Source organism: Chenopodium album, chromosome 20 (genome assembly GCF_948465745.1).
Source record: "Chenopodium album chromosome 20, dcCheAlbu1.1, whole genome shotgun sequence".
NCBI classification, from domain to species: Eukaryota; Viridiplantae; Streptophyta; class Magnoliopsida; order Caryophyllales; family Amaranthaceae; genus Chenopodium; species Chenopodium album.
Window position 1 is genome coordinate 1,486,860 of NC_137853.1, and position 24,629 is coordinate 1,511,488.

General features: G+C 36.0%; 3 protein-coding genes and 1 pseudogene across 4 annotated transcripts; 1 reads left to right on the forward strand and 3 right to left on the reverse strand.

Annotated features, from left to right (window-relative positions):
• Window positions 1-69: 69 nt before the first annotated feature.
• Window positions 70-1,664, reverse strand: LOC145598974 (expansin-A18-like). The gene is made up of 3 exons (XM_081655374.1): window positions 1,458-1,664; window positions 703-1,018; window positions 70-379 (listed from the first exon to the last, which is right to left on the reverse strand). The coding sequence occupies exons 1-3, from the start codon at window positions 1,648-1,650 to the stop codon at window positions 70-72; spliced, it is 819 nt and encodes a 272-aa protein (XP_081511500.1). The 5' UTR covers window positions 1,651-1,664.
• A 1,601-nt stretch (window positions 1,665-3,265) lies between these two features.
• Window positions 3,266-5,035, reverse strand: LOC145599096 (expansin-A7 pseudogene; annotated as a pseudogene). Its single transcript, XR_014103695.1, has 3 exons — window positions 4,795-5,035; window positions 3,820-4,135; window positions 3,266-3,677 (listed from the first exon to the last, which is right to left on the reverse strand). The product of XR_014103695.1 is annotated as an expansin-A7 pseudogene (transcript).
• A 1,096-nt stretch (window positions 5,036-6,131) lies between these two features.
• LOC145598354 (uncharacterized) lies at window positions 6,132-11,343 on the forward strand. Its single transcript, XM_081654698.1, has 5 exons — window positions 6,132-6,453; window positions 7,583-7,713; window positions 9,275-9,400; window positions 10,140-10,267; window positions 10,571-11,343. The coding sequence occupies exons 1-5, from the start codon at window positions 6,156-6,158 to the stop codon at window positions 10,872-10,874; spliced, it is 987 nt and encodes a 328-aa protein (XP_081510824.1). The 5' UTR covers window positions 6,132-6,155; the 3' UTR covers window positions 10,875-11,343.
• A 1,128-nt stretch (window positions 11,344-12,471) lies between these two features.
• LOC145599097 (uncharacterized) lies at window positions 12,472-17,763 on the reverse strand. The gene is made up of 5 exons (XM_081655510.1): window positions 16,611-17,763; window positions 16,250-16,402; window positions 15,895-16,139; window positions 12,718-15,840; window positions 12,472-12,615 (listed from the first exon to the last, which is right to left on the reverse strand). The coding sequence occupies exons 1-5, from the start codon at window positions 17,761-17,763 to the stop codon at window positions 12,472-12,474; spliced, it is 4,818 nt and encodes a 1,605-aa protein (XP_081511636.1).
• Window positions 17,764-24,629: the final 6,866 nt, after the last annotated feature.

A 24,629-nucleotide genomic window follows, 5' to 3' on the forward strand; every position in this document is an offset into this window, starting at 1 on the left:
CAGCCGTAAATAATGTGACGGTCCTAATAAATCATCGATCATTATTTTTCTGGTTAGGTTAGTTGTTAATTAATAAAAATTGGAATTGGATTCATAAGTTTGTCCATTAGACCAATAAGTAGGACAAACATTGTAAGCATAAACAGTTTGTCCAGCTGCATTTTGTAGCTTAAAAGAAAGAGGTTGGCCTCCTAATTTGGAGAAGGCTTGGTATGAAGCCCCCCAATTACGGCTCATGCTAACCCATTCAGTTTCAGGACCTTTCACCCACATTTGGGATATATCTCCATCTCCTCCTACGTTCAACACGGACACTAGGAGCCAATATGGATTCCCTTGGAATTGAAATCTAATCCCTCCTGTCCTTGCACATGATACCCTGCATATATATATATATATATATGTTACGCCGATTATTAGTAGACTGCATAAATAATATATCTGGATTTAATTTCATGTCTAATTGAATTATGTAAGTACATATACAAGTATATGTTACACCGATTATTGGTAGAATCGGCCTTATGAATATATCTTGGAGCAATTTCATCATACTAACTGACACATATCATATTACATTATTGTTTGTACAATTAATTATTAATTATTAATTACCTACACGTAGGGTTGTTCATCGGTCATAAAAAAAATAATAACGAATTAAATAATTTGGACCGATGTTAGAATTGATTGAGTACATACTTTCTATAGCTGACGGGAATAATGCCAGCAGTCCATTCAGCAATCTTCATGAACATGGGCTTAGACAAGTCGAAATGAGAGAGAGGTGGGTTGCACCAGCCGCCGGCATCGTTGGCCTGGTACCAGTTAGGAGGGCAGAGGTTGGTGGCCGTGATCTTTATCGAAGGCGCATCGGTAAAGCACCATTTTGAATTGACACACTTGATCTCATAACACGTCCCACAAGCGTTACCATTGTTGAACATCACCGAGCTAAGTGCCGCCGTTTCTAATCCATACCCGCTATCATGCAAGTTTCCATACCCACACGCTCCTCCTGTTTATCACCAAATTTTACTCAATTCATTTTTTCCAAAATATATATACTAATCAAGATTATATATTGCTCTAATACACCAATAAAATATTAGCTCTTGACTTTTTTATTCATAGAAGCATGTAGGTGAATAAACAAATATTTTCCTCGGTTTATAAAAATTGTAAAATTTGAAAATGTTGCTACGAGCTAGCATCTATCTCAATTTAAGATTCCTACAATATATAAGGTGGGGAGCGATATCACTGCTTTACTACCTCAACTTCTAACGTGTGTGCATGTGTATTTATTATATACGTACTCCATTTGTTTTTCAGACAATATAGATAAATCCTCAATTAACTAACAAGTAATTGCATTTGTAACACACATTAGCATTTTAGCTATAAGGAAAATTTATAGCTAATTTAAATAATACGAGAAATGAAATAAAACTAACCCATAGTCTCAGAACCACTTTCATCCCCATAAAACGTAGCATGCCCTGATTGCCATATTTCTGGTGGTGAATAGGAGGTCGATGGCGTGTAAGAGGTCGATGGTGTGTACGCACTGTAACCCGCCATTGTCGATCTCATCGTCATGGTTGCTATCACCACCACCACCACCATGAAATTTATCTGACGACCCATTTGTATTGTTTGTTTTTCTTACGCAACACTTATACAAATCGTTAGTTATAAATGTCAAACTTCATAAACCTTATATATAGGGACTAGGGAGCTCCTTATTAACTCTTAATGGTCGACAAGCTTATACATTATACGTGAGCTTCACAACTTGGAATAATATACATTTTTTTTTTTTGGCTAGGCAAGACTAAATTACACGTATCTTTATATATAATTAAAAGTAATATACTTATGAAGTCTAAGTCCTCTATAAAAATCTTGTAATAGTAATTAAAAATGATAAATTTCTCTCATTTAAAATTTGTTAAAACTTAAAAATACCATAAGTACATAACAAATTAAACTAGTTATTACAATTTTTTTTTGTACATTCTTCATTTCAAATTATTATTTTAGTAACAATGGCAAATAAAGTTGCAAAAGGTTAAAGACTTACGGAGTATATAATATAATTAATATAATAGACGCAACTAGATGATTAATTTAATTCCTCTATGAAATATATTGTACACCACTAAATTTGATTAACCATTCATATCAATGCACTTGAGAAGGTATAACTTAGCCGTCTAAAATATAGATTTTGTGGAAATTATCAATCAATCGGCCGGCAACAGTCCTATGGATAGCGACCGACCTTAAGTCTTGCGTCGTGCTGGGAGGTCATATATGTTAAATGTTTGAAGACGTAAACAAATTGCTAAGTCAACTAGTTATACAAATAAAGTACCAGCACTATGTAAAGTATAATTAGTGTGTGGATGATCACATTATATTGATCAGCAAACTTAGTTAGTTAAACACGGAGTAAGTCTTGAAAGGTGGTATAAATGTATAATAATGAGATCAAGCCAACATCATGAAATCCATCAAATTAAAGTCTGTCACTCCTTTTACATCAAAATCATACCCGTCTCCTCTATGTCTGAGTAAGTGTATCAGTTTGACTAACTCCCATAACTTTGATTATAATAAATATCTTTAATTGTCTATATTAACAAAATCAATAAAATATTATACACATCGTTCATCACTTTTAAGTTAAGAATACTACAGAGTACTAATGGTTGAAGTCTATGCTTTATACTCTATCATGTATTCATGTTCTCTCACATGAAGGCTCGTTGGGCTAGCCTGAAATGTTGATCCGGCTTGGATCTCGTCATACTCAGCGCGAAATAAATTCCACTTTGAAATTAATGAAGGGAGTGGATGAGATTTGAATCGGTGATTTTTGTGTCACGTTAGCTCTAATATCATGTTAAATTATCATCTCAAATTAAATTCAGGAATATGAGTAAGCTTTTCTACTCTATCAAACACTATTAAATATGAGTTTGGGTCGCATTTGTTACCAAAAGTGAATGTATTTTACAACTGGAAAGAGGTTTCATCTCAAAACCATTTGATAATAAGATAGAATTAGAGAATTAACCTCCTAACCTTATATATAAACATTTAACTCTCATATTTTATCAATGTAAGACACTTACACTTGTTATTAATTGGAAATACTATATACTTCAATTCAATAGATACTCGTCCTTTACAATTTCTCATTATCATTCATCATGAATATGATTACAAACCCAAAATGGATCCTCCGATCCTCCTGTATTGTACGGAGTAACACTTAGCATTACACTTTTTAATTTGATTGCATTTGGAGGAAAGAAAACATGCAACATAAAAAAACAGTCATTTTGTTGGTTAATTAATAAAAGTTGATTCTTCCTTCATAAGTTTGGCTTGTAGACCAATAAGAAGGGGCCACGTCGTAATCCACAAGAGTATGGCCAGCTCCATTCTTGACCTTGAAAGAGAGAGATTGACCTCCCAACTCTGAGAATACTTGGAAAGAAGCTCCCCAATTCCGAGTCATACAAATCCATTCACTGCTTTTAGACCCTTTTACCCACATTTTCTCTACATCTCCACTTCCTCCTACGTTCATCACGTACACTAGTAACCAATATTGGTTCCCTTGGAATTGATACCTAATCCCTCCTTGCCTTACACACGGCACCCTGTATAAACGAACAATATTAATTAATAGACCAGTAACGAACATATAGGCAAGATTTGATATCATGTCTATCACCTATACATGTACAAATTAATTAATTATAATATGTTATGTCACAACTTTTGACAAATTAAATTATGTACCTTCTATATTGGACGGGAACAATGCCGGCTGTCCATTCAGCAATCTTCATGAACATAAGCTTAGACAAATCGAAATGGGAGCGAGGTGGGTTGCACCACCCCCCATTATCGGCGGACTGGTACCAGTTTGGAGGGCAGAGGTTGGTGGCTGTGATTTTTATGATAGGTCCATTTTCGTAGCACCATTTTGACTCGACACACTTGATTTCATAACAAGCTCCACAAATTTCCCCGTTATTGAACATCACCGAGCTAACTGCTGCTGTTGCTATTCCATATCCGTTATCATGCAAGTTTCCGTATCCACAAGCCCCTCCTATGTTTATTAATTAAACAAATTAAATTAATTCTTAATTCATAAAAAAGTAAAATAAAAAGATTGATCACTTTGTTGATAGGTGATTGTTGATTGATATATATGTTACCTAAATTTTGGTCTAAAAGACTAAAATACATCATCAATGTTTTAACATGTTAACTAATGTATATGTAACTACTACGTAATAATGAGTAATGACGGCTAACCTAATAACACCTCATTAATATACTACGTACGTAGTATTTCATTGCCTTTCTTTTTATGGTATTAATCAGGACAAATTATTCGTTTCACAATAATTTGCTTTAAGTTCAAATGTGAAATTACGTGTATATATAAACCTTGACTATACATAAGTTCTTCAAGAACATTGTACTCCACTTGATCTGTAGCTAGATTAAATACGTAGTAACATTGTAGCAATGTAATATTGAAAAGGTACTAGCTCAACGAAATTAATTAGAGTTGTATTATATTAAATAAGAATCGAGATTTTGTTTGATTTGTTTTAGTATGAATTAATATTCATTTGATGATGATCGAATTAATGAAGCTACGTCAAATATAGTGCAAAAGGAGAATCCATATCAAACAGCTAGCTAGTTGTTTTCAATTGATATATATAGTATTTTAGAGTATATAGAAGCAAAGCTAACCCATTGTTTCAGAGACAGATTCATCCCCATAAAACGTAGCATGAGCGTAATTCCAATCCTTCGATGGCTTGTAGACTGGTGCACCCGGCGGTGCACTTGGCAACTCATTGTAGTCGTTGTATCCGTAGTAGCCATCCACAATCGTTGAGCTCATCACAATTGTCGTGGTTAAAACCACCACCAAAAGACAATTGAAGCTTCCAAGGTTTGCTGATGATCTCATAATCACATCTCGTCCCATTTTCTCTCTTAATGTAGTCTTCCTTCTCAATTTCCCTCGTAATGGTAATACTAATGCAATTAAGTTATGAACTAGACATTTTAAATTATATGAACACAGTTATATAATTAAGGATTTCCTTAGCTAGCTCTAACTAGTCAGCGAGATTAGAGTACAATATACGTGGGCTTCACTACTAATTGTAATCTAATCTTACTAATTATTCAAATTCAACTAATTTAAATTAATTAAATAGTAGTTGACATTTTAACATCATAATAAGTTGCTTTAGTCGTGCGTGTACGTTAAAACTGTTTGATCGATGCAAAACTTGTTCAAAAGTAGTTATTAGAACTTATAAACTTGAATAATAAAAAGTCAAAAGTGAGGTTTCTTATATAAGCCAAATAGCCAATAAACAATTGAACTAGTACAGTATATGGTATATCTATATGTGTCTTAAGTACCAATTGATTGTTGGTGTAATGGTGATTGAGACTATACTTGGTAGGGAGGAGCCGTGTTCGATCCCCCACAACAACAATGGGGAGAGGATTGGAACCTAACCACCGAGAACTGATACCCGAATCCAGATTAGTCCAAAGGGTGAACCAGGTGGAATACCAAAAAAAAAAAAAAAGTGTTTTAAGTTAATTGGACTATATTCACAATTTCAGAACAAAAGGACTATTGTTGTAGGTTGAATAGAATGGAGCCTAGAGGGAGGGGTGGTTGTTTAGAGTGGTGGAGAATTTTTTCAGTTACATCTATTGAAAACGAGACGCGTGAACACTGACAGGTCTGACACTAGCTATTACTCGATCAAATTGATTAAAAGTTTGTTAGGAATTGTTTCGAGAAAAACCCCCTAAAATTGTTTATTATAGAATAGAACCATGGATCCCCTAAGAACATACAAAGTTAATCGACTAGACTGAAATGAGCTAAAATAATATTTTTAGCGTGCCAAAATAATTTCCCCTACGGCATACCATAGTTGAAACAATTTAGAGTCAATTTTCCAAAAAGGTCTGTAGTGTACTAGTGTGTGTTAGCAGTAGTAAAATCTGCAGCATTTGCTGAACGTTCTTCCTTTTAACACCACTCATCGTATTTCAATCCAACCAAGATTCTCCAATCAATGGATTCACCTTCACCTTCACCTTCACCTTCATCATCTGAATCACCATCATCATCATCATCATCATCATCAACAACAACAATACCATCATCTGAATCACAATCAACATCATCAAATGAATCGAGAGCGAAGAAATCACAGCATATGGTACTATTACGGTGTTCAGTAGCATTAGGGTTTATGTTCATCTGCATAATTTCTCTCTCCTATACTTTCGGCTTCTTCGCTTTACTCTTCTCCAATTTCTCAATTCCTCCTCCTATTTCTGTTCCTTCTCAATGCAAAATCGTTTCCACCGGTAAGTCTTTAATAGCATTAGGGTTTTTATGATGTTTGTTTTACTGATTTTAGCTTTAATTTGTGTATGATTGTGTGCAGTTCATCCTCATTTTTCATAATTCTGTTATATAGGTAAATTAGGTTAGTGTATATTATTGGATTGCTAGTCAATTGTTGAAATCTGAAGTTTCAGTGATTTTAGCTTGAAGTAGTATGTTAATTATGTGTCTAATTCATCCTCATATTTGAAATTTCTGTAATATAGATGTATACTACTAGTTAGAATTTGGATTGATGGTGAAATTGCTGGAATTAGGCTTGAATATTTTTATGAAATTATGATTTGCTGGATTCTAGTTATTGTGGAGTTTCGAATTGGCAGATTTTTTCAATTGGGATGGTGTTGGTGCTTATTGGAAGTTAAGGCCATGTTCTATTCCATTGTAAATGGAGTTTCAGGCTTAAATATGTTGACAGAATTCATTTTAGGGCTGATAAGTTCGGATAAGAATAAGTTCAATTGAAGAGTTGATAAGTTAAATATTGGACAAGTTTGTTCGGAAAAGGACTAATTCAGGACTAACTAGTCAATATAAGCTCAAGAGTTTTCTGTTAAAAAATCAAAATCTAGGTTCAGTAACTCTTGCATTACTGAAAATCTGAAGATTATGTGTGTCTTAAGGTTGATGAGGTGGAATCAGGATCGTTTTGGATATTGCTCTCTGTGGTCGTTCCTTGTTAGTTGTTGTATGATGATCTGTTAGAGGGTGAGTTGAGATCAAAGGGTGTTTACATGCTTATATATTGGCAAGTTAGACCTAACTCACATCAATTGCTAACTGTGGATTATGATTTGCTTGGTGTGGTTTCATTGACCTGGTCGTAGTGTGTGCTTTACCCCTGAAAATGGAACTAGGAGTAAACTAGTAACAACAGAGATGGAGGAAACAGAGTTTGTTGGCGCAAATGTTGTATTTGAGTTGTACAGCTGTTAGCCTGTTACTTATGTTTACTGAATTTCTGGAAAGTGAATTGCTTCGTTAAGACATGTGGTTGAGGTGATAAAAATTAAATAAATCTGATGTTCTATGTGGTTGCAGTTATCTTTGAATGCGTGAGAAGATTGATGTGTTAAGTTATTTTTGCAGGTGTTGACTTGAGATCATCAAAAATATGTGAACTTGGGCTACTAAATTACAAGGCCAAGCGAGTTTTTTACCCTTCTGAAAGAAGAAAATTTCGTTGCCGTTATGATTACTACTGGGCTTCTATTTTTAAGGTCCGTACTCGTTACTTTCTGAAACAGTTCGTAATTTGTGGTGAATTTAGGGCTCTTGTTCTTGATTGTGGTTCATATATTCTTCCTGAACCTTCCGTGTCCTTAACATTATCCAAATCATTGTTCTGTTAGTCATCAGTGACTTCTCAAACAAAATAAATTGAGATGGTCTCGTAACTTGTTAGCTATATTTCTTTGATTTTTCACCTACCTTGTCTCCTTGCCATAACCATGTAAATGGAGCACCAGCTTGACAGTCTTTGTGAGTCCAACAAACATAGCTGTACTGTGTATGAGTCGGTTCTTGCATTCTAGCAAAGTTCTTACTACGGTGTGGACATGACCTGTGACGAGTAATTTGAGGCATTCAGACAATATCCCACATTGACCTTAAAGTCACTGCTTGCTTGGTTTTTGCAGCAGTTCCAGAGTTGACTCTTCAAGTTTTGGAATCAATCTAACCAACTGCTTGCTTGCCTTTACTTCTATTTTCTAAGGTGAATCTCCATAAATTATTAAATTAATACTTTTGCCAAACTGTTCTGTGCTTATGCTAGTGTGCTGTGTGACCTTTGACATCTAGGTCCTATGATGACTTCTAGTAGATCATCATTTACATTTATATCTCTAAATTATCAGGAGAAGCACTATCTTGTGTGGTTGTCACACCATCGCTGACGAGCTTGTGAATTGTGAGACCACCTTATGTTGTTTCCTGAAGTAGTCTGTATGAGTAAATTGCATTTGTAACTGTCTATAGATTTTCTGCATGTAATTTCTTTTCCAATCACTCAGATTCCAGGGAAAGAGGAAGATAAAAATAGTATTTAGGTATAAAATAAGGGCCTTTCTGTTTTATGCTCTCCTGTTTACTGCCTTTTTTGGAAATGAGAGAAGGCCATATATATTCTTTGGGATTGAGGAAAGGGGAATAAAAAAAAAAAATTATGCAATTGCTATATAACGGTGACAATATAAGATGCAACTATACAGAGGAAGGAAATTTTGAATATCAAAGTCCAGTTGTACTTGAAAGCGGACAAGCAGTATGATTAGTAGCAATGCTGCATTAATCATAGTTGCTTGGATAGAAAAGATAATTGCATAGGGCTCTCTTGCAGATTGATAATTATCACTAGAACTTAGATGGACTTCTAGCCTGTGCTGTGGGTTGAAAACCAGAGTTCTTGTGCAGGAATAGAGACTAGAGTTATCACAGAATTGTTGATGAATATGATGATTATACTTGGTACTTACTTTTAAATGCTGATGCTTTATTATCTTAAGCTGTGTGATGTCACCTTATTTTACCCCTGTATAATGGCAGAGAATTGTACTAGTATAGTAAGTACATTTGCTGATACTACATGGCTAACTCATTTTGTGGAACTTACTTGTAGATCTTCTGACAATCCTTTAACTGTAAGAACAGCTACAACGTTTAGAATTTGAGATAGTGGAAAAGTTATTGTATACCACTTAATTGTTTAACTGATTAGTTGTGTTTCACCAATTCAGTTATTTGTACTTCTCTATCAATAATCCCACTTTGTTATAATAGGTGGAATACAAAGACCAGTTCTCAGGTCAGACATTACTTGGTCTGGCGGAAGCTCCACAGGAAGCTCTTCCTAGTGATTGTCGGCCTAATTTTTCTACTGCTTGGCTGACTAAGCATATGCTGAAGGTAATTGCTGTTGGTCTCTGGTTCAGCTGTCTTTGATAGGCCTATATGATAGTTGGTTCTCTCCCACAACCATTTTTCGATGCTTGAATTTATATATCTACCTACATAATTCATTATTGGTTTTACTGGAATATTCTTGATTTTCTTTTCATCAAGTTTAGATTAACCTTTTCTGATATAGCAATGGCCCTTTTTGTTATGTAGATTAAAAATGTAGGAAATGACTTGATTAGCAAATGACAATCTAGATGAAAGGGACTAAGGAGAAATTTGGCATTATTTTCACATATAATGAAGATGAAAAGGTGTCATGATTAAAAAAATTCTGACCACTTCTCCATTACTACATTTGAAAAAATGGCCTCAACTTTGGAGACTGGACTGTTTTAGTCCTAAAGTGGAAGGTTCCTGGATGGACTCCTTGGTTATTTGCAAGAATTTCACGTTCTGAATGCTTATCACTTTTGATATGTAAATGAGTAGCAAGACAAAGAGTGTGCATTGAAAAACAGTGGAATAAAAACGTGAAAGCAGATGAACTTGCATCAATATATGGTCTGAAGCAATTTTTAGATATGGACTCATTTGAGGTTATATGGATGCTTATGCCAGTTCCTATAGACCTAAAGGACAAATTTTTTACATTAGGTTGACTGGTACTGGAAGCAACAATGTACTATATTATTTCCTATCCATATTGCACATTGATTTAAACTTCTATTCTTATGTGATGGATTAGGTGAATGAAACCTACGATTGCTGGTATACCTCTGGCCGATCAAAAGTTGAGATATTTCAAGACAGTCACTTTGGTTGCCAAGCAAAGGATCCATCTTTGTTTGAGATGATGAGAAGATACTCCATACTGTGAGTATATTCCTTGAGATTATAAAAATAAACTTTGATTTCTTTTAGTTCCATCTTTACTATTCTCAGTATAAAAGTAATTCTGCTATTCTATGGATTTCACCAGTAATTTGTTGGTTGACTATAGTTGATTTTGGACGTGACACTCCAATGTCACGAACCTATGATCTACCTTTAAATTCATATGGTTTCTCAACAAACCACTGACAAGAATGTCACATAATTTTTTTGTGACTTGCTTTCAGTCTTGAACTTGTTTTCATTGTGGATACTGATTATCTTCTACGTTTCTTGTCACCACAGATTCACAAAGATGATACAGTCCTGGTTATCTGGTCAACTAAAAACTAAGCTTATGAGATGGGGAGTGATACTCGGTGTCATTAGTGGTTTTTTCAGCGCCATGATTTCAATTGCCTTGTTTACTCTCTGTAGTAAATTGTTATGTTTGATTCCTAGAGCTGCAGTAGCAAGGGTAACTTCACTGATACATCGGGTGATTTTTTCTCGGGTATTTTTCCTTGTGGCATACTTTTTGATTGTCAGCTGGTTAGCAATTCAGTATGGTAAAAGGCTTGGTCTCCCCGAACTCTTTATAGACTACTAACATTCAACAGCACATACTTAAAGTGCTGGATTCCCTGCGGAAAAGCTCTGTCAGCAATTTTGGCACTTGAAGACAGATTTATAGATCGAAAATTGCCTTTTTTGGAATTATCACATTATTGCATGATCCTGAACAAGTGCATCACGCAAGACAATGTCAATGTACTCTGTATATTTTTAGCGTAATACAAGTATAAATCAAGCCACCTGATCTTGTACTGAGTCACGTATTTCATGCACAAAGCAAGAGTACAGTAAAACTTGCTTTGGTGTGGCTTTCTGTAACAAATGTACTAAATCTAGATATCCTTTTTTTTTTTTTCCTTTTATTGACGGGAAAATCTAGATATCCTTAAGGTCTTTATTATAATCTGTAATTCTGTATAATTAAAATGCTGTTAACTTTTGGAAATGGCATATCAATAAATTTTGTGTGAGAAAAGTTTATTACTGTATTATTATTATTATTATTATTTATTTATTTATTTGGTATTTTAGTTTTACTACGTACTGAGAACCTTTTATTCGATTAAAGATTCAGGGTTATGACTTGTGTTGTTATCATCAGACATCAGTTGCAGGGTTATGAGTTTATGACTTGTGTTGTTATAAATTGCAGGGTTGCATGGTATAATTTTAGTGTTTAGAATTTTCAAAATCATATGATATATATATATAGCGTTATATGGTGTTGGTATAATGAAATTAAAAGTATTCTTTTTTGTAACTAATCAAATGTTGAGTTTATGAACCAACGACAAAACAAAAAGAAAAAAAAAAGTAACTTGAACCACACGTAATTTAAAAAACTACTATCAGTACGTATTATCTAAAGAATTAATTAGTTTTAACGAATACAAAGGAAATCACTTCAACCATAGTACCGATGGAAAATTTGGTATCATATCCGTTTAATTCTATTGTTTTTTGCAAGTACTCCTTTAGGTGGTGTTGCTGGTGGTGGATTTGTTGTTCGTCGTTGTTCTAATAATGGTTGTAGTGGTTGTTGTACAATTCGTTGCTGTTGCGGTGGTGGTAATGGATATCGAAAAGTTACTCTTCTTGTCCTCTTCTTTGAAGGAACCACTGATTCGGCGTCTTGTTTAGTATAGGCGGAGGAAGAGGAGGCAACACCAATGGAGTCGCTACGATTGAGAAAGGACGAGCTAAGGGGTTGGTGTTTTCTCATACACATGCAAGTTTCACAATCTTTTTCCTTTCTTTCTACTTTTTCAGAAGCTTTCTCAGCAACCAAAGCTAACAATTCCAATGAACTTATACTATTCTCTAGTTTGCTTATTTCTCTATGTTCTTCTTTGGTTAAGAACTCATCAATATTCTCCATTGTTTGAGTATGAATTTACGAAAACGAAAGAACTTTTTGTTATCAAAATTATAAGAACGAATGTATAATAAAGGTGAAAGTGAATACAGGAGTTTGATTATTATTTAATTTGCATGAGAAGTATAGAGTTATTGAAATTGTATTGTATTTAGGAGTTTGATTAGGTTGTAAAGTGTGTTAATTAGGAAAGTGTAAGTGGTTAGTTAAAATAAATTTTTTTTTTTTTTTTGAAACAAACCAAGCTAGGCATTCATTAAGAAGAAAACAAAGAGTCCATCAACACGTAAGGAGCAACCTCTTGGGGACAATGATTTTCCCAAATTTGTTCAACTCCATACGGAACAATCCTAGCAAGAGCATGAGCGACAAAATTGCCTTCACGCTTAACATGAGACCACTTAACAAAATGAAAGTTAGAACAATTAAAGAGAATGTCATCAAGCACTTTGTCTATATCAGCAGAAAATGTGGCTCATCGAGACAGACGATCCATCACAACCTTGCAATCTGACTCAAGGATTATATCCCTCAGATGAAACTTCCTGCCCAGCTTTAAAGCAAACAGAATTGCTTTGGCTTCTGCTATTTCAGGAGTCCAAAAAGCACGAGTTCTTCGAGTTGCTGCAAAAAGGATGTTGCCCTCTGTGTTCCTTGCAACCACACCAAGCCCAACCCATCCCTCCTCAGCAAGGGAAGCATCCACATTTAGCTTAATTATGTTCGAGGGAGGAGCAGACCAGTGCTTTGGACTGGCAGGAGGTTGTGTCAGGGTGGATTTGTAAATGCAAGCATTGTAGTTGCCTTGCTCCTCCACATAACGCCACACCCTATTGGCAATGATGTTATCAGGGGTGGATTTGTTGCTGAAAACTTTCAGGTTTCGCTCACCCCAAACACACCAAGCCAGATAGAAGCCTCTCTGTTTTGTCTTTTTATCAAGGTCTTTCCAGCTCACGATCAGATCACAAAACGAGGCAGCTGTGCTCCAATCAGTCATCTGTTCACAGCGGCAATCAGTCCATAAATCTCTTACTCTTGGGCAGGCAACCAGGGCATGATAAGCAGTCTCAGTATCAGCATTGCACCACGGGCATGAAACATCTTCAGTCATGTGTCGATAATGAAGCAGAGCACGAGTGGGAAGGGTAGTAGTGCACAGGCGCCAAAGAAAGTGTCTCACCTTAGGGGACACATCCGCTTTCCAAATTTCCACCCACGCTTGGTGAAAATTGTTAAGATCGCATCCCTTACCCAAAAGATAGGCAGATTTCACAGTATAATCACCATTCTTTGAGAAGGCCCAACATAACTCATCATCACAATCACTCTCACGAATCGGGAGAGCCAAAATGCAGCGTGCATCCCGTTCCTCAAATACTTCCTCGATCAGTTCAGCCTTCCATTCTCGACTTTCTGCATCAATTAAGTCACTTACAAGGGTTAAATTGGAGACCTCGCTGCTAAGAATAAATCTCCCAGACTCGTCTGCAACCCAAGGCTCGTGCCATATATTAATTTTGTTTCCCTTCCCCACATTCCAAAGAGTACCCTCCTTGACTAGGGCCTTCGCAGACCATATGCTTCGCCAAGAATAAGAACCCCCTAAGCCAAGAGATGAGCCAAGAAAATCGCCATTGGGAAAATACTTTGCTTTGAAGACCCGGCCAAGAAGAGAATTGGGAGCTTGAAGCAAACGCCAAGCTTGCCTTCCAAGTAATGCATCGTTGAACACCGCCAAATCTCTAAAACCCATTCCTCCAAGACACTTCAAAGTACATAATGACTCCCAACTTTTCCAGTGAATTTTCCTTTTTCCATCCTTAGACCCCCACCAAAATCTAGCCATCGCAGAATGAATACGTTGAATGACCGAGCATGGAAGTTTATAAATTCCCATCAAGTATGTAGGGATGGCTTGAATGACTGATTTGAGCAAGATCTCCTTTCCGGCCCTTGAAATAAATTTCTCCTTCCACCCCTGCAGCTTCTTCCAAATTCTATCAAGTAGAGCTTCAAAAATTGTTTTCTTCGACCTCCCAACAATAGTTGGAATGCCAAGGTATTTCTCATGTCTGTCTACTTGCCGCATTTTCAACACACCCATCAACTCAGACCTTTGCTCAATACATACCCCTTTGCTAAAGGACACCTCCGACTTGTCATAATTAATTTTCTGCCCGGATGCTTGTTCATACTGGTTGAGAATATCAACTACAATTAAGCACTCCTGTCGGTTGGCCCTTATAAAAAGGAGACTGTCATCAGCAAATAAGAGATGGGAAACCTCGGGACCCTTCCTGCTAGCCTTAGCCCCATGCAAACACCTGTCACGAATTTTCTTTTGCAACATACTAGAAAACACATCCGCAACCAGGATAAACAGATAAGGAGAAAGCGGATCTCCTTGACGGATCCCCCTAGACGGGTTCACCTCCCCACAAACTCCTCCATTAATAACGAAAGAGTAAGAAACAGTACAAACACAGTCCATAACCAAATTTACCCATCTTCCATCAAACCCCATGGTGAGCAACAACTTACGAAGAAAGCCCCATTCCACCCTATCGTAGGCTTTACTCATATCTAATTTCAAAGCCATAGACCCCTTCTTCCCCTTACTTCGATGCTTCATAGTGTGAAATAACTCTAAAGCAATCAAGGCATTATCAGTAATAAGGCGTCCCGGGACAAAAGCACTCTGATTCTCAGAAACAACTCTGGGTAAAATATTTTTGAGCCTAAGCACAATGGACTTTGAAACTAGCTTATACATCACATTACATAAAGCAATAGGGCGGTAATCAGCAGTGGTGGCTGGTTCATTCACTTTAGGGATAAGGACAATATTAGTGTTATTCACAATCCTCGGGGAGGTCACACCATGCAAAATACTACTAACAAAAGAGGTAACATCATCACCGATAATATGCCAAAATTTTTGATAAAAAATAGCATGCATACCATCCGGACCAGGGGCCTTGCACGGGTGCATTTGTTTAAGGGCCATCAAAATCTCGTCTTTTGTAAAAGGTCGCATGAGCTCGGCATTATCTTCGGGAGTGATCATCGGGATAATTGAACTCAGCACCTCCTGCATATTTTCATCAGTGGGGTTCGAAGTCGCAAAGAGGCCTTCATAATGTTGAGTAATGATTTTTTCAATTAAATCTTCATCATCCTGCCAATTTCCCTCATGGTCCCGAATCCCATCAATTCTATTCTTCTTCTTCCTTTGAGAAGCCTTATGATGGAAATATTTTGTGTTATTATTGCCATCACGGACTTCCGACACCCTACTCCTAATATACCAATAAGCCTCGAGTTTTTCATTCAAATCATCAAGTTGTTTTTCTAGCCTCGAGCACTCATTAATATTCGCTGCTGTCACAGGGCGCTTTTGGGCATTGCAAAGAGCCTCTTCTGTCTTCGAAATCTTCCTCCCCATATCATGGAACTTGGCCCCACACCACCTCCCTAATTTTTGAGCAACAGCAGCAATCCTAGCAGGAGCCGTGTTGCCAGCTGACTCCTCCCAAGCTTCCTTCACTGCCGTTTCACAAGTTTCATCAAGTAACCAACTTGTCTCGAATCTGAAGCTATACTTCTTCTTTTTCCTTGGTGTCTTCAAAGGTCTTTAGCAGAGCATCATAGCAGTGTGGTCGGACTTATAGCGAACAAGATGCTCAACCTTAAGGTGCGGGAAAAGATCATACCACGATTGTGATGCCAAAAAGCGATCCAATCTTTCCCTAATTCTTGTCTCAACCGAACAGCCTTTTTCCCAGGTAAACCAGCTTCCCTCGTATCCCACATCTCGCAATCCACAAACATCGATCATATCACGGAAATTTGTAATTTCTCTTCGAGTCCTGTCAGCCCCACCTTCGATTTCAGCATAGCTTAACACCTCATTGAAGTCACCTCCAATCAAAATAGGTAAGACACATACAGAGCATAGGTGATGGATAAGATCCCATGTCTTGTGTTTTTCTTCCTCGGCCAACCATATAAACCAACAAAACGCCACGAACCTTTAGAGTCCACAACATCCCCGCAAATGTGATTATGAGAGAAAGAGACAAGCCGGAAGTCAACACTATCCCTCCAATACAAACAAAGACCGCCAGCCTTACCAACACTTGACACACCAAGAGCATTCGAAAAACCCAACTTCTCCTTCAAACCTTCCACAATATTCTTTTTTTTTTTATCATAGTCTCTGATACAAAGATCATATCGGGGGCAAGTCTATTACTCCACTTCCGGAGCTGTCGAATTGTCGAGGGATTGCCCAATCCTCGACAATTCCAAACTAGGACACTCATTGGGCGAGGCGGGGTTGGTGTGAGCCAACCACCGCCGCTGATTCAACCTCCATGCTGCTAGTTTCACCTCTCTTCTTCTTGCAAACTTGTTCAACATCTAGACCATTATCATCACGGTCACTTACTCCCTTCTTAGTAGAGGTGATTGATACGCCTCCACCTTTATCTTGAGGCTTGTGGGTTCCTATTCTTCTCCAACCACGCGAGCTCTTTCCTCCTTCCCCAACGGTCGGAGTACTCTCAGACAACTCCATCACACTCTTCACAGTAGCCTGTCCATGATCCTCGACAGCAACATTTTGCGCCACCATCAGGGAAGTATCATTGACACCCAACTGCACTGCTGGAGCATTATACAATTCTAGAGGTGGTGTGCTCAAGCCCTCCTCATGCTCAGAAATTGGAGGCTGTGTAACAGGTTTCGTAACAAAATCAAGGCTCTTGGCAGCCTTAAGATGCTCCATGTCTTCCAGCTCTTTAGCCCCCCCTTTCCTCGGAGTAGCTTTGAGAATTGTCCCCCACCCCAAAGATTCTTGCTTCTCCTCTTCCGAAACATTCAAACATTCTCTCTCTGAATGCCCCATTATACCACAAGCAAAACAAAAGAAAGGTAGCCGTTCATACGCAAAAAATACCCGCAACTCCCTACCTTTACGGTCTTTGATGGTTTGAAACCGTCTCAAGGGTAAGGAGGTATCAAGCAAAACCTTAACCCTACGATACCTACCAACACCAAGAATATCCTTCTCAATCTCAATTATATCTCCCATCCCTTCCACAACTGCCCGAACATAAGGATCAGACCTACAATTAAAGGGGAGGTTTTTTATGCGCACCCAAAAGGGCGAAAATTTGAGATCAATTTCCTCCGGTTGTTCATCTCCGTCGATTTCCTTCAAAATCACCAACATATTATCGAAGCACCATGGGCGTCCCTTCAGTACCTTCTCTACATCCTTCCAATGAAAGAATTGAAAGGCGTACAGATTAGGGCTAAGAGTTCTAATTGCAATTCCATGAGCAAGCGCCCAAGCATCAGAAATTGTCTTCTTAAACGCCTCAACATTATAGGATCGTTTTGTGAGAAGCTTCCCAACCAACATCAGCGCTAGGTTACTCTCATCATCGTTCGTCTCCAAAGCCCCTAAATCAATTGCAGTTTTTTCCTCCTCATGAATACGGAGATTGGAATAAAGGTTCGCTAAGTCCTCCTCCGCCATTAGCAAAGGAAAACGGTCAGATTGATGGTGAAAAAGCTACCAGAATCCGGTAGGGAACTATCCAACGATAGAGAACGCTCTTTTTCTCGAGAGAGTTTGCCCTGTCTTTCGAGGGAGTTTTTGAATATCCTAATAAATATCCTAATAAATTGTAGTAGGATATTAGGATATTTATTAGATTTTTTTATTAAATCTTTTTCCACAGGCGTGTAAAATATAAAATAATAATAATTATAATTATTCTATAATTTGTTAGATTACCAAAATATCACTAATAAAATTTGTTAGATTACCAAAATATCACTAATAAAATATTCTATAATTTTTAAAATATTAATTAACAACTAACCCTAAATTATAGGAAGTTTCAAATTTGATATCCACTGTTACATTTTCAATTTAAAACAACAAAAAAATAGTGCATCTCAAAATACTTTTTTAAAAAAGTTGTGTATATCTTTTGTTATTCAGAGTATCTCTAAGCTATAAAATGCCTAATATATACCAGTAAAAATAGTCAAATAAATAAACCAAAACCCTAACAAAGAAATCAATTTTTGATATTCAACATGTCTGATGACAGTAACACCAACAAGCTTCTAATTCCTCCTTCGGATAATCCAGGTAATACTTCATTTATATTGCTCAACTATTTTGACTTACAATTAATTATGTTAATTATTGTGAATTTGTGATGAATTTAAAAAAAATTAAAACCTAAATTGGTTTTGGTTGATTATCTTTTTCAATTGGTTTATGCTTGTTAGTTGTGTATACATTAGTGTTCATGTGATCTTTGACTGGTTTCCATGAAAAATGCTAACGGTTTTCCATTGGTAATGGTGATTTAGTATTTAAAAGTTAATGGTGCGTGTATAATTGATAAGAAAAGAACGGTTACTCCACATTTGGTAAAAAAAACAAACGTGCACGATTGACACAATATAATGAGAAAAACGAACATTGATTAATTGTAACTTGTAACCATGCATATTATACTTACGAGTGTACTGCATAAAAACTGGAAAATAATTAGATTCTCCGTTATTGCTTAAAATAAATTGTACAGTACTTCTTTATTCAATATTTGTGCTTATGAAGTTTGTCATATATATGTAACTAATTACATTTTGTTGATTTAATTGCAAATGGTAATTGGTTGCCTTTTTTTTTTTTTTTTTTTTGACAAAGAGAACTTCATAAATAAATGCAGAATTACCTAAGATATTTAAGCAACACGCCTAAACAAACCCTCAGGCTCCTCTACTTACCATTAGAGGAAGAACAAAGAGAACAAAATAATGAAAAAGTCTTGCAGCATACCAATAGCTCTATATTTAAGGATATGAATTAAGTTAGTTTGTTATAAATTGTAGCTAATTTGTTAAGGTCAATCTATCAAGTAGTTAGGTATTGATCAGTCAAAGCTTTTTTTTTTTTTCTTTTTTTTTTTTTGAAACAAAGTCAAAGCTTTATCTTTTTAATCTTTTTGAATTATGTTACTGTATTTATTTCATGATGATTTACTTTATTTTTTACAAAATAATTATTAGGCATAATACAAAAGAGATTTGAGCAATCTTTTAAAATATCAGGCTTTATATTAATAGCTTAATTTTTAGACTAGATAATAAATTAAACTAACTGCTTTAATGTATACTGATAGTTTCATAGTTTGTATATTAGTACAAGTACATTTTAACACTTATGTACAATTCTCCATTTTTTTGTTAGGGTTTTCACATCTCATTGTCATTTTTTCTTTATCCTTTGCTTATGTAAGTTTTTCTTTTCTTTTCTTTTTTTATTTATTTATTTTTTAAGTGCCAAACCATCCCTTCCAAGTAGTGAATGATGGTTCACCTAAAGGCGCCTTTGAGGAGAAACAAATCGATACAGATTATCATGTACGAATTGATATGCCTGGTGTTCCAAATAATGGGTTAACAATAACTCAAGATTTCGAGAAAAACCAAATTCGGTTTTGTGGTAAAGTTCCATCAATAAAAGAGTTTCCTGAACGCATAAGAGCCTATGCAAGTGTTATAAATCTTAATACAAATTTGAGTGATATTGAAATGAAGCATTCTCTTGTTAATGGCTCTTTGAGGTTTGTCTTTCCTAGGACACAAGGGAGTCTTCAAATCCTCAAATATAGAGGTATTATTGTGCTTTATTTCATTCTATTTACAACATATATCAACTCTAAATTTTATAATATAGAAATTCAATTCACTGATTTTTTTTTTATTATTATTATTATTATTAGGTGGGAAAGCTGTCAATCAATCTGATGATCATCTAATTTTTGGTAAGTAAATAGAATTTATATAATTTTTAATTTCTTCAAATTAGGCCCCATTTACTTCACATTATTTTTTTTGCTGAAGTGAAGTTATTCTTTACTGAGCTGAAATTATTTTTGTTAAGCTTAAACCAATTTTACTGAATTGAAAATATTTTTGCTGAACTGAAATTATTTTATACTGATTTTTAATTATATTCTTTTTTAAAGTTACTGAATTTTAGACTTATTTTTGCTGAACTGGAATTGAACTTATTTTTACTTTTTATTGAACTAAAATTATTATTACTTATATTATTCTTTTAATGTCAAGTGAATAGGGCCTTAGAGTAATTATTTAAAAATATTTGTTTTTTAATCCATATTTTCCTTGTAGGTAATTTGGATTCCCCAAGTCTTGATGAAAGTAAGTAAAATTGTCTCCTTTTGTTAATTTGATTTATTTATTTAATATTATGTTTCTAATATATTTCTTGTATTTCTTTCAGCACCTTTGACTCCATCAAATTGTGAAATTAATCCGCTAATGATTGGTTCGACAAGATCTTGTATTATTAAGAAATTTGTGAATAATGATGGTGGTTCAATAAATGTTTTACATGTTCTCGTAGACACTCCAGGAATGGAGGATTTTATGTTTGACATCAACCATAAAGCTTGCATCATACGTGGGGCGAAAGAGGAAGAAGAGAATAGTAATTTTTTGAAGAGTGAAAGAAACTACTTCATTTCTATGATATTTGATTGTTCTTGTTGTACCTTTGATGCAAAAGGGACTAAAAGGAGACACCAAATTCTTAAAGATGGATTGCTCCATCTTCAATTGAGGGTTTTGAGTTCGAGTAGGCTTATAACTGTCAGCTGAAATACAAAGAACTCCGTAGATGCTAATTTCAATTGTCAATTCATTATGTGCTAGGATTGTTATTTCTTTAATTTATGGTTTTCCAAATAAAATGTCTTATATTTTATACTTTATTTTTTTTTTATGCAAACTTAATATGTCTTAATACGTAGATAAGTTTAGTCATAATGCACGAAATTGGAGCGATTTAGGAGGTGTCGGGAGCTGGTGTTGAAATTTCATGGAGCACTACGGGATGAATCCTGGGATCATATAATATTGTGTGGACCCATATATGACCATTATCCGGCAACGTAAAGGCCCTGTGAGAGCTTCTAGCCAATACAAGAGGCATGTACTACGAAAACGGGTAAAATGAACATTTATTGACAAATTGGATGGTTCCACCCACCCAATTAAACTTTCAGACGGTATCAGGGACCATGGTAACATCTCGACAATTTTTATTTTCTGGCGAAAAAAGGAAAAAAAATTACAAAATTGAAGGTTTTGTAAAATAAGGAGAAATATAAAAGATTGAGAGGGAATTGAAATGTATATTCTACTTATATTTTTATGATGGAGGTATACATATATATATATATATATATATATATATATATATATATATATATATATATATATATATATATATATATATATATATATATATATATATATAGAGAGAGAGAGAGAGAGAGAGAGAGAGAGAGAGAGAGAGAGAGAGAGAGAGAGAGAGAGAGTTTGCTTGGTGAATAATAAATCCAAAACTCTAGAAAGTTCTAGAGTTATACAAGATGGACATCCACAAATATGTTTAGATAAGAATAAACCATATATCTAGAATATTCCAGAATGATATAAGGAGCATAATGGTCATCCACCCGATATTTCATAACAGAAGGCTATATAATCCATAGTTTTTGAGGAATTTTTGAGGTTTCGGGGCCCGGTAGCGAAAAGTGTTGAGACCCTAAAGTTGTCAAAAACTGACCCGACCCGAAGACCTGACCTTAACCGACAATGATCTGAACCCAGCATGTGCTCGGACAATGGGGTGGATTATAGCCTTTAATTTTGCCACTTTTCTCCACCTGGCCCCCAAAACGACAAAATTTCCTTAAAAGGCGTGGATTATAGCCTTCAATTTTGTAATTTTTTTTACCTTTTTTCGCCCGAAAATAAAATTGCCGATACGTTTACCATGGTCCCTTATACCCTCCAGGAGTCCAATTGGGTCGGTGGAACCATCCAATATGCCCTTAAACGGTCATTTTACCCGTTCTTAACTTGAAGATATTTCGTAAAGTCAAGCCTACCACGGACATTTATGACAACAAATAATGATCATATGGTTTCAAATAGAATTATATGACCCCGAGATATAACCCTTAAGGTCCCAAGGCTTTTTTCCATTGAGACCCAAAACCTCAAAATTTCCTAAAAAAGCATGGATTATAGCCTTCAATTTTGTAATTTTTTGACTTTTTTTCGTCCGGAATTAAAAAAAGCCAAGATGTTTACCATGGTTACTTGTACCCTCCAAGAGTCCAATTGGGTCGGTGGAACCAACCAATATGCCATTAAACGGTCATTTTAAATTACCCGTTCGCAACTTGCATTGATTTTGTAAACTCAAGCCTACCACAGACGTTTATGACAACATATAATGATCAAATATGGTTTTAAACGGCATTATATGACCCCGAGATGTATCCCTTAGGGTTTCAACACTTTTCGCCACCGTGCCCCAAAAACTCAAAATTTCCTCAAAAAGCGTGGATTATAGCCTTCAATTTTGTAATTTTTTGACCTTTTTTCGCCCGAAAATAAAAATTGCCGAGATGTTTACCATGGTCCCTAGTACCCTCCAAGAGTCCAATTGGGTAAGTGAACCATCCAGTATGCCCTTAAACGCTCATTTTACTTGTTCACTACTTGCAGTGATATCGTAGATAAACTCAAGCGTACCACAGACGTTTATGACAACATGTAATGATCATATGTGGTTTCAAATAGAATTATATGACCCCGAGATGTATCCCTTAGGGTCTCCAGGTTTTTCGCCACCGGGTCCCGAAACCTCAAAATTCCACAAAAAAGCGTGGATTATAGCCTTCAATTTTGTAACTTTTTTATCTTTTTTCGCCTAGAAAGAAAAATTGTCGAGATGTTTACCATGATTCCTTATACCCTCCAAGAGTCTAATTGGGTCGGTGGAACCAACCAATATGCCCTTAAATGGTCATTTTAAATTACCCGTTCGCAACTTGCACTGATTTTGTAAACTCAAGCATACCACGGACGTTTATGACAACATATAATGATCATATATGGTTTCAAATGGCATTATATGACCCCAAGATGTATCTCTTAGGGTTTCCACACTTTTCGCCTCCGAGCCCCGAAACCTCAAAATCTCCTAAAAAAACGTGGATTATAGCCTTCAATTTTGTAAATTTTTGACATTTTTCCCCCGGAAATAAAATTTTCGATATGTTACAACGATCCCTTATACCCTCCAAGAGTCCAATTGGGTCGGTGGAACCATCCAATATGACCTTAAATGGTCATTTTACTGTTCTTAACTTGAAAAGATTTCGTAAAGTACAGTCAAGCCTACCACGGACATTTATGACAACATATAATAATCATTATGGTTTCAAACAGAATTATATGACCCCGAGATATAACCTTAAGGTCTCAAGGCTTTTCGCCATTGTGACCCGAAACCTCAAAATTTCCTAAATAAACGTGGATTATAGCCTTCAATTTTGTAATTTTTGACCTTTTTTCGTCCGGAACTAAAAAAAGCTAAGATGATTAACATGGTTCCTTGTACCCTCCAAGAGTCCAATTGGGTTGGTGGAACCAACCGATACGCCCTTAAACGGTTATTTTAAATTACCCGTTCGCAACTTGCACTGATTTTGTAAACTAAAGCCTACCTCGGACGTTTATGACAACATATAATGATCATATATGGTTTCAAACGACATTATATGATCCCGAGATGTATCCCTTAGGGTTTCAACAATTTTCGCCACCGTGCCCCGAAACCTCAAAATTTCCTCAAAAAGCATGGATTACAGCCATCAATTTTGTAATTTTTTTACCTTTTTTCGCCCGGAAATAAAAATTGCCGAGATGTTTACCATGGTCCCTAATACCTCCAAGAGTCCAATTAGGTCGATGAACCATCCATGTATGCCCCTTAAACGGTCATTTTACTCGTTCACAACTTGTAGTGATTTCGTAAATAAACTCAAGCCTACCACGGACGTTTATGACAACATGTAATGATCATATGTGGTTTCAAATAGAATTATATGACCCCCGAGATGTATCCCTTAGGGTCTTAAGGATTTTCGCCACTGGGCCCCGAAACCTCAAAATTCCTCAAAAAGCATGGATTATAGCCTTCAATTTTGTAACTTTTTGACCTTTTTTCGCCCGGGGAGAAAAATTGCCGAGATGTTTACCATTGTTCCTTATACCCTCTACGAGTCCAATTGGGTCGGTGGAACCAACCAATATGCCCTTAAACGATCATTTTAAATTACACGTTCGCAACATGCACTGATTTTGTAAACTCAAGCCTACCACGTACGTTTATGACAACATTAATGATCATATATGGTTTCAAATGGCATTATATAACCCCGAGATGTATCCCTTAGGGTTTCAAGGCTTTTCACCACCGGGCTCCGTAACCTC

Excerpts from the sequence above, each read along its gene's own strand:
- LOC145598974 (XM_081655374.1), bottom strand. The coding sequence starts at position 1,650 with ATGGGTCGTCAGATAAATTTCATGGTGGTGGTGGTGGTGATAGCAACC. Across the intron at positions 1,019-1,457 it reads AAGTGGTTCTGAGACTATGG|GAGGAGCGTGTGGGTATGGA; the intron begins GTTAGTTTTATT and ends GGTGATAAACAG. Across the intron at positions 380-702 it reads ATTCCCGTCAGCTATAGAAA|GGTATCATGTGCAAGGACAG; the intron begins GTATGTACTCAA and ends ATATATATGCAG.
- LOC145598354 (XM_081654698.1), top strand. The coding sequence starts at position 6,156 with ATGGATTCACCTTCACCTTCACCTTCACCTTCATCATCTGAATCACCA. Across the intron at positions 6,454-7,582 it reads ATGCAAAATCGTTTCCACCG|GTGTTGACTTGAGATCATCA; the intron begins GTAAGTCTTTAA and ends TTATTTTTGCAG. Across the intron at positions 10,268-10,570 it reads ATGAGAAGATACTCCATACT|ATTCACAAAGATGATACAGT; the intron begins GTGAGTATATTC and ends TTGTCACCACAG.
- LOC145599097 (XM_081655510.1), bottom strand. The coding sequence starts at position 17,763 with ATGGCGGAGGAGGACTTAGCGAACCTTTATTCCAATCTCCGTATTCAT. Across the intron at positions 16,403-16,610 it reads AGTTTGCAAGAAGAAGAGAG|GTTTGAAGGAGAAGTTGGGT; the intron begins GTGAAACTAGCA and ends ATATTGTGGAAG. Across the intron at positions 12,616-12,717 it reads TCCTTGAGTCAGATTGCAAG|TGGTCTCATGTTAAGCGTGA; the intron begins GTTGTGATGGAT and ends CATTTTGTTAAG.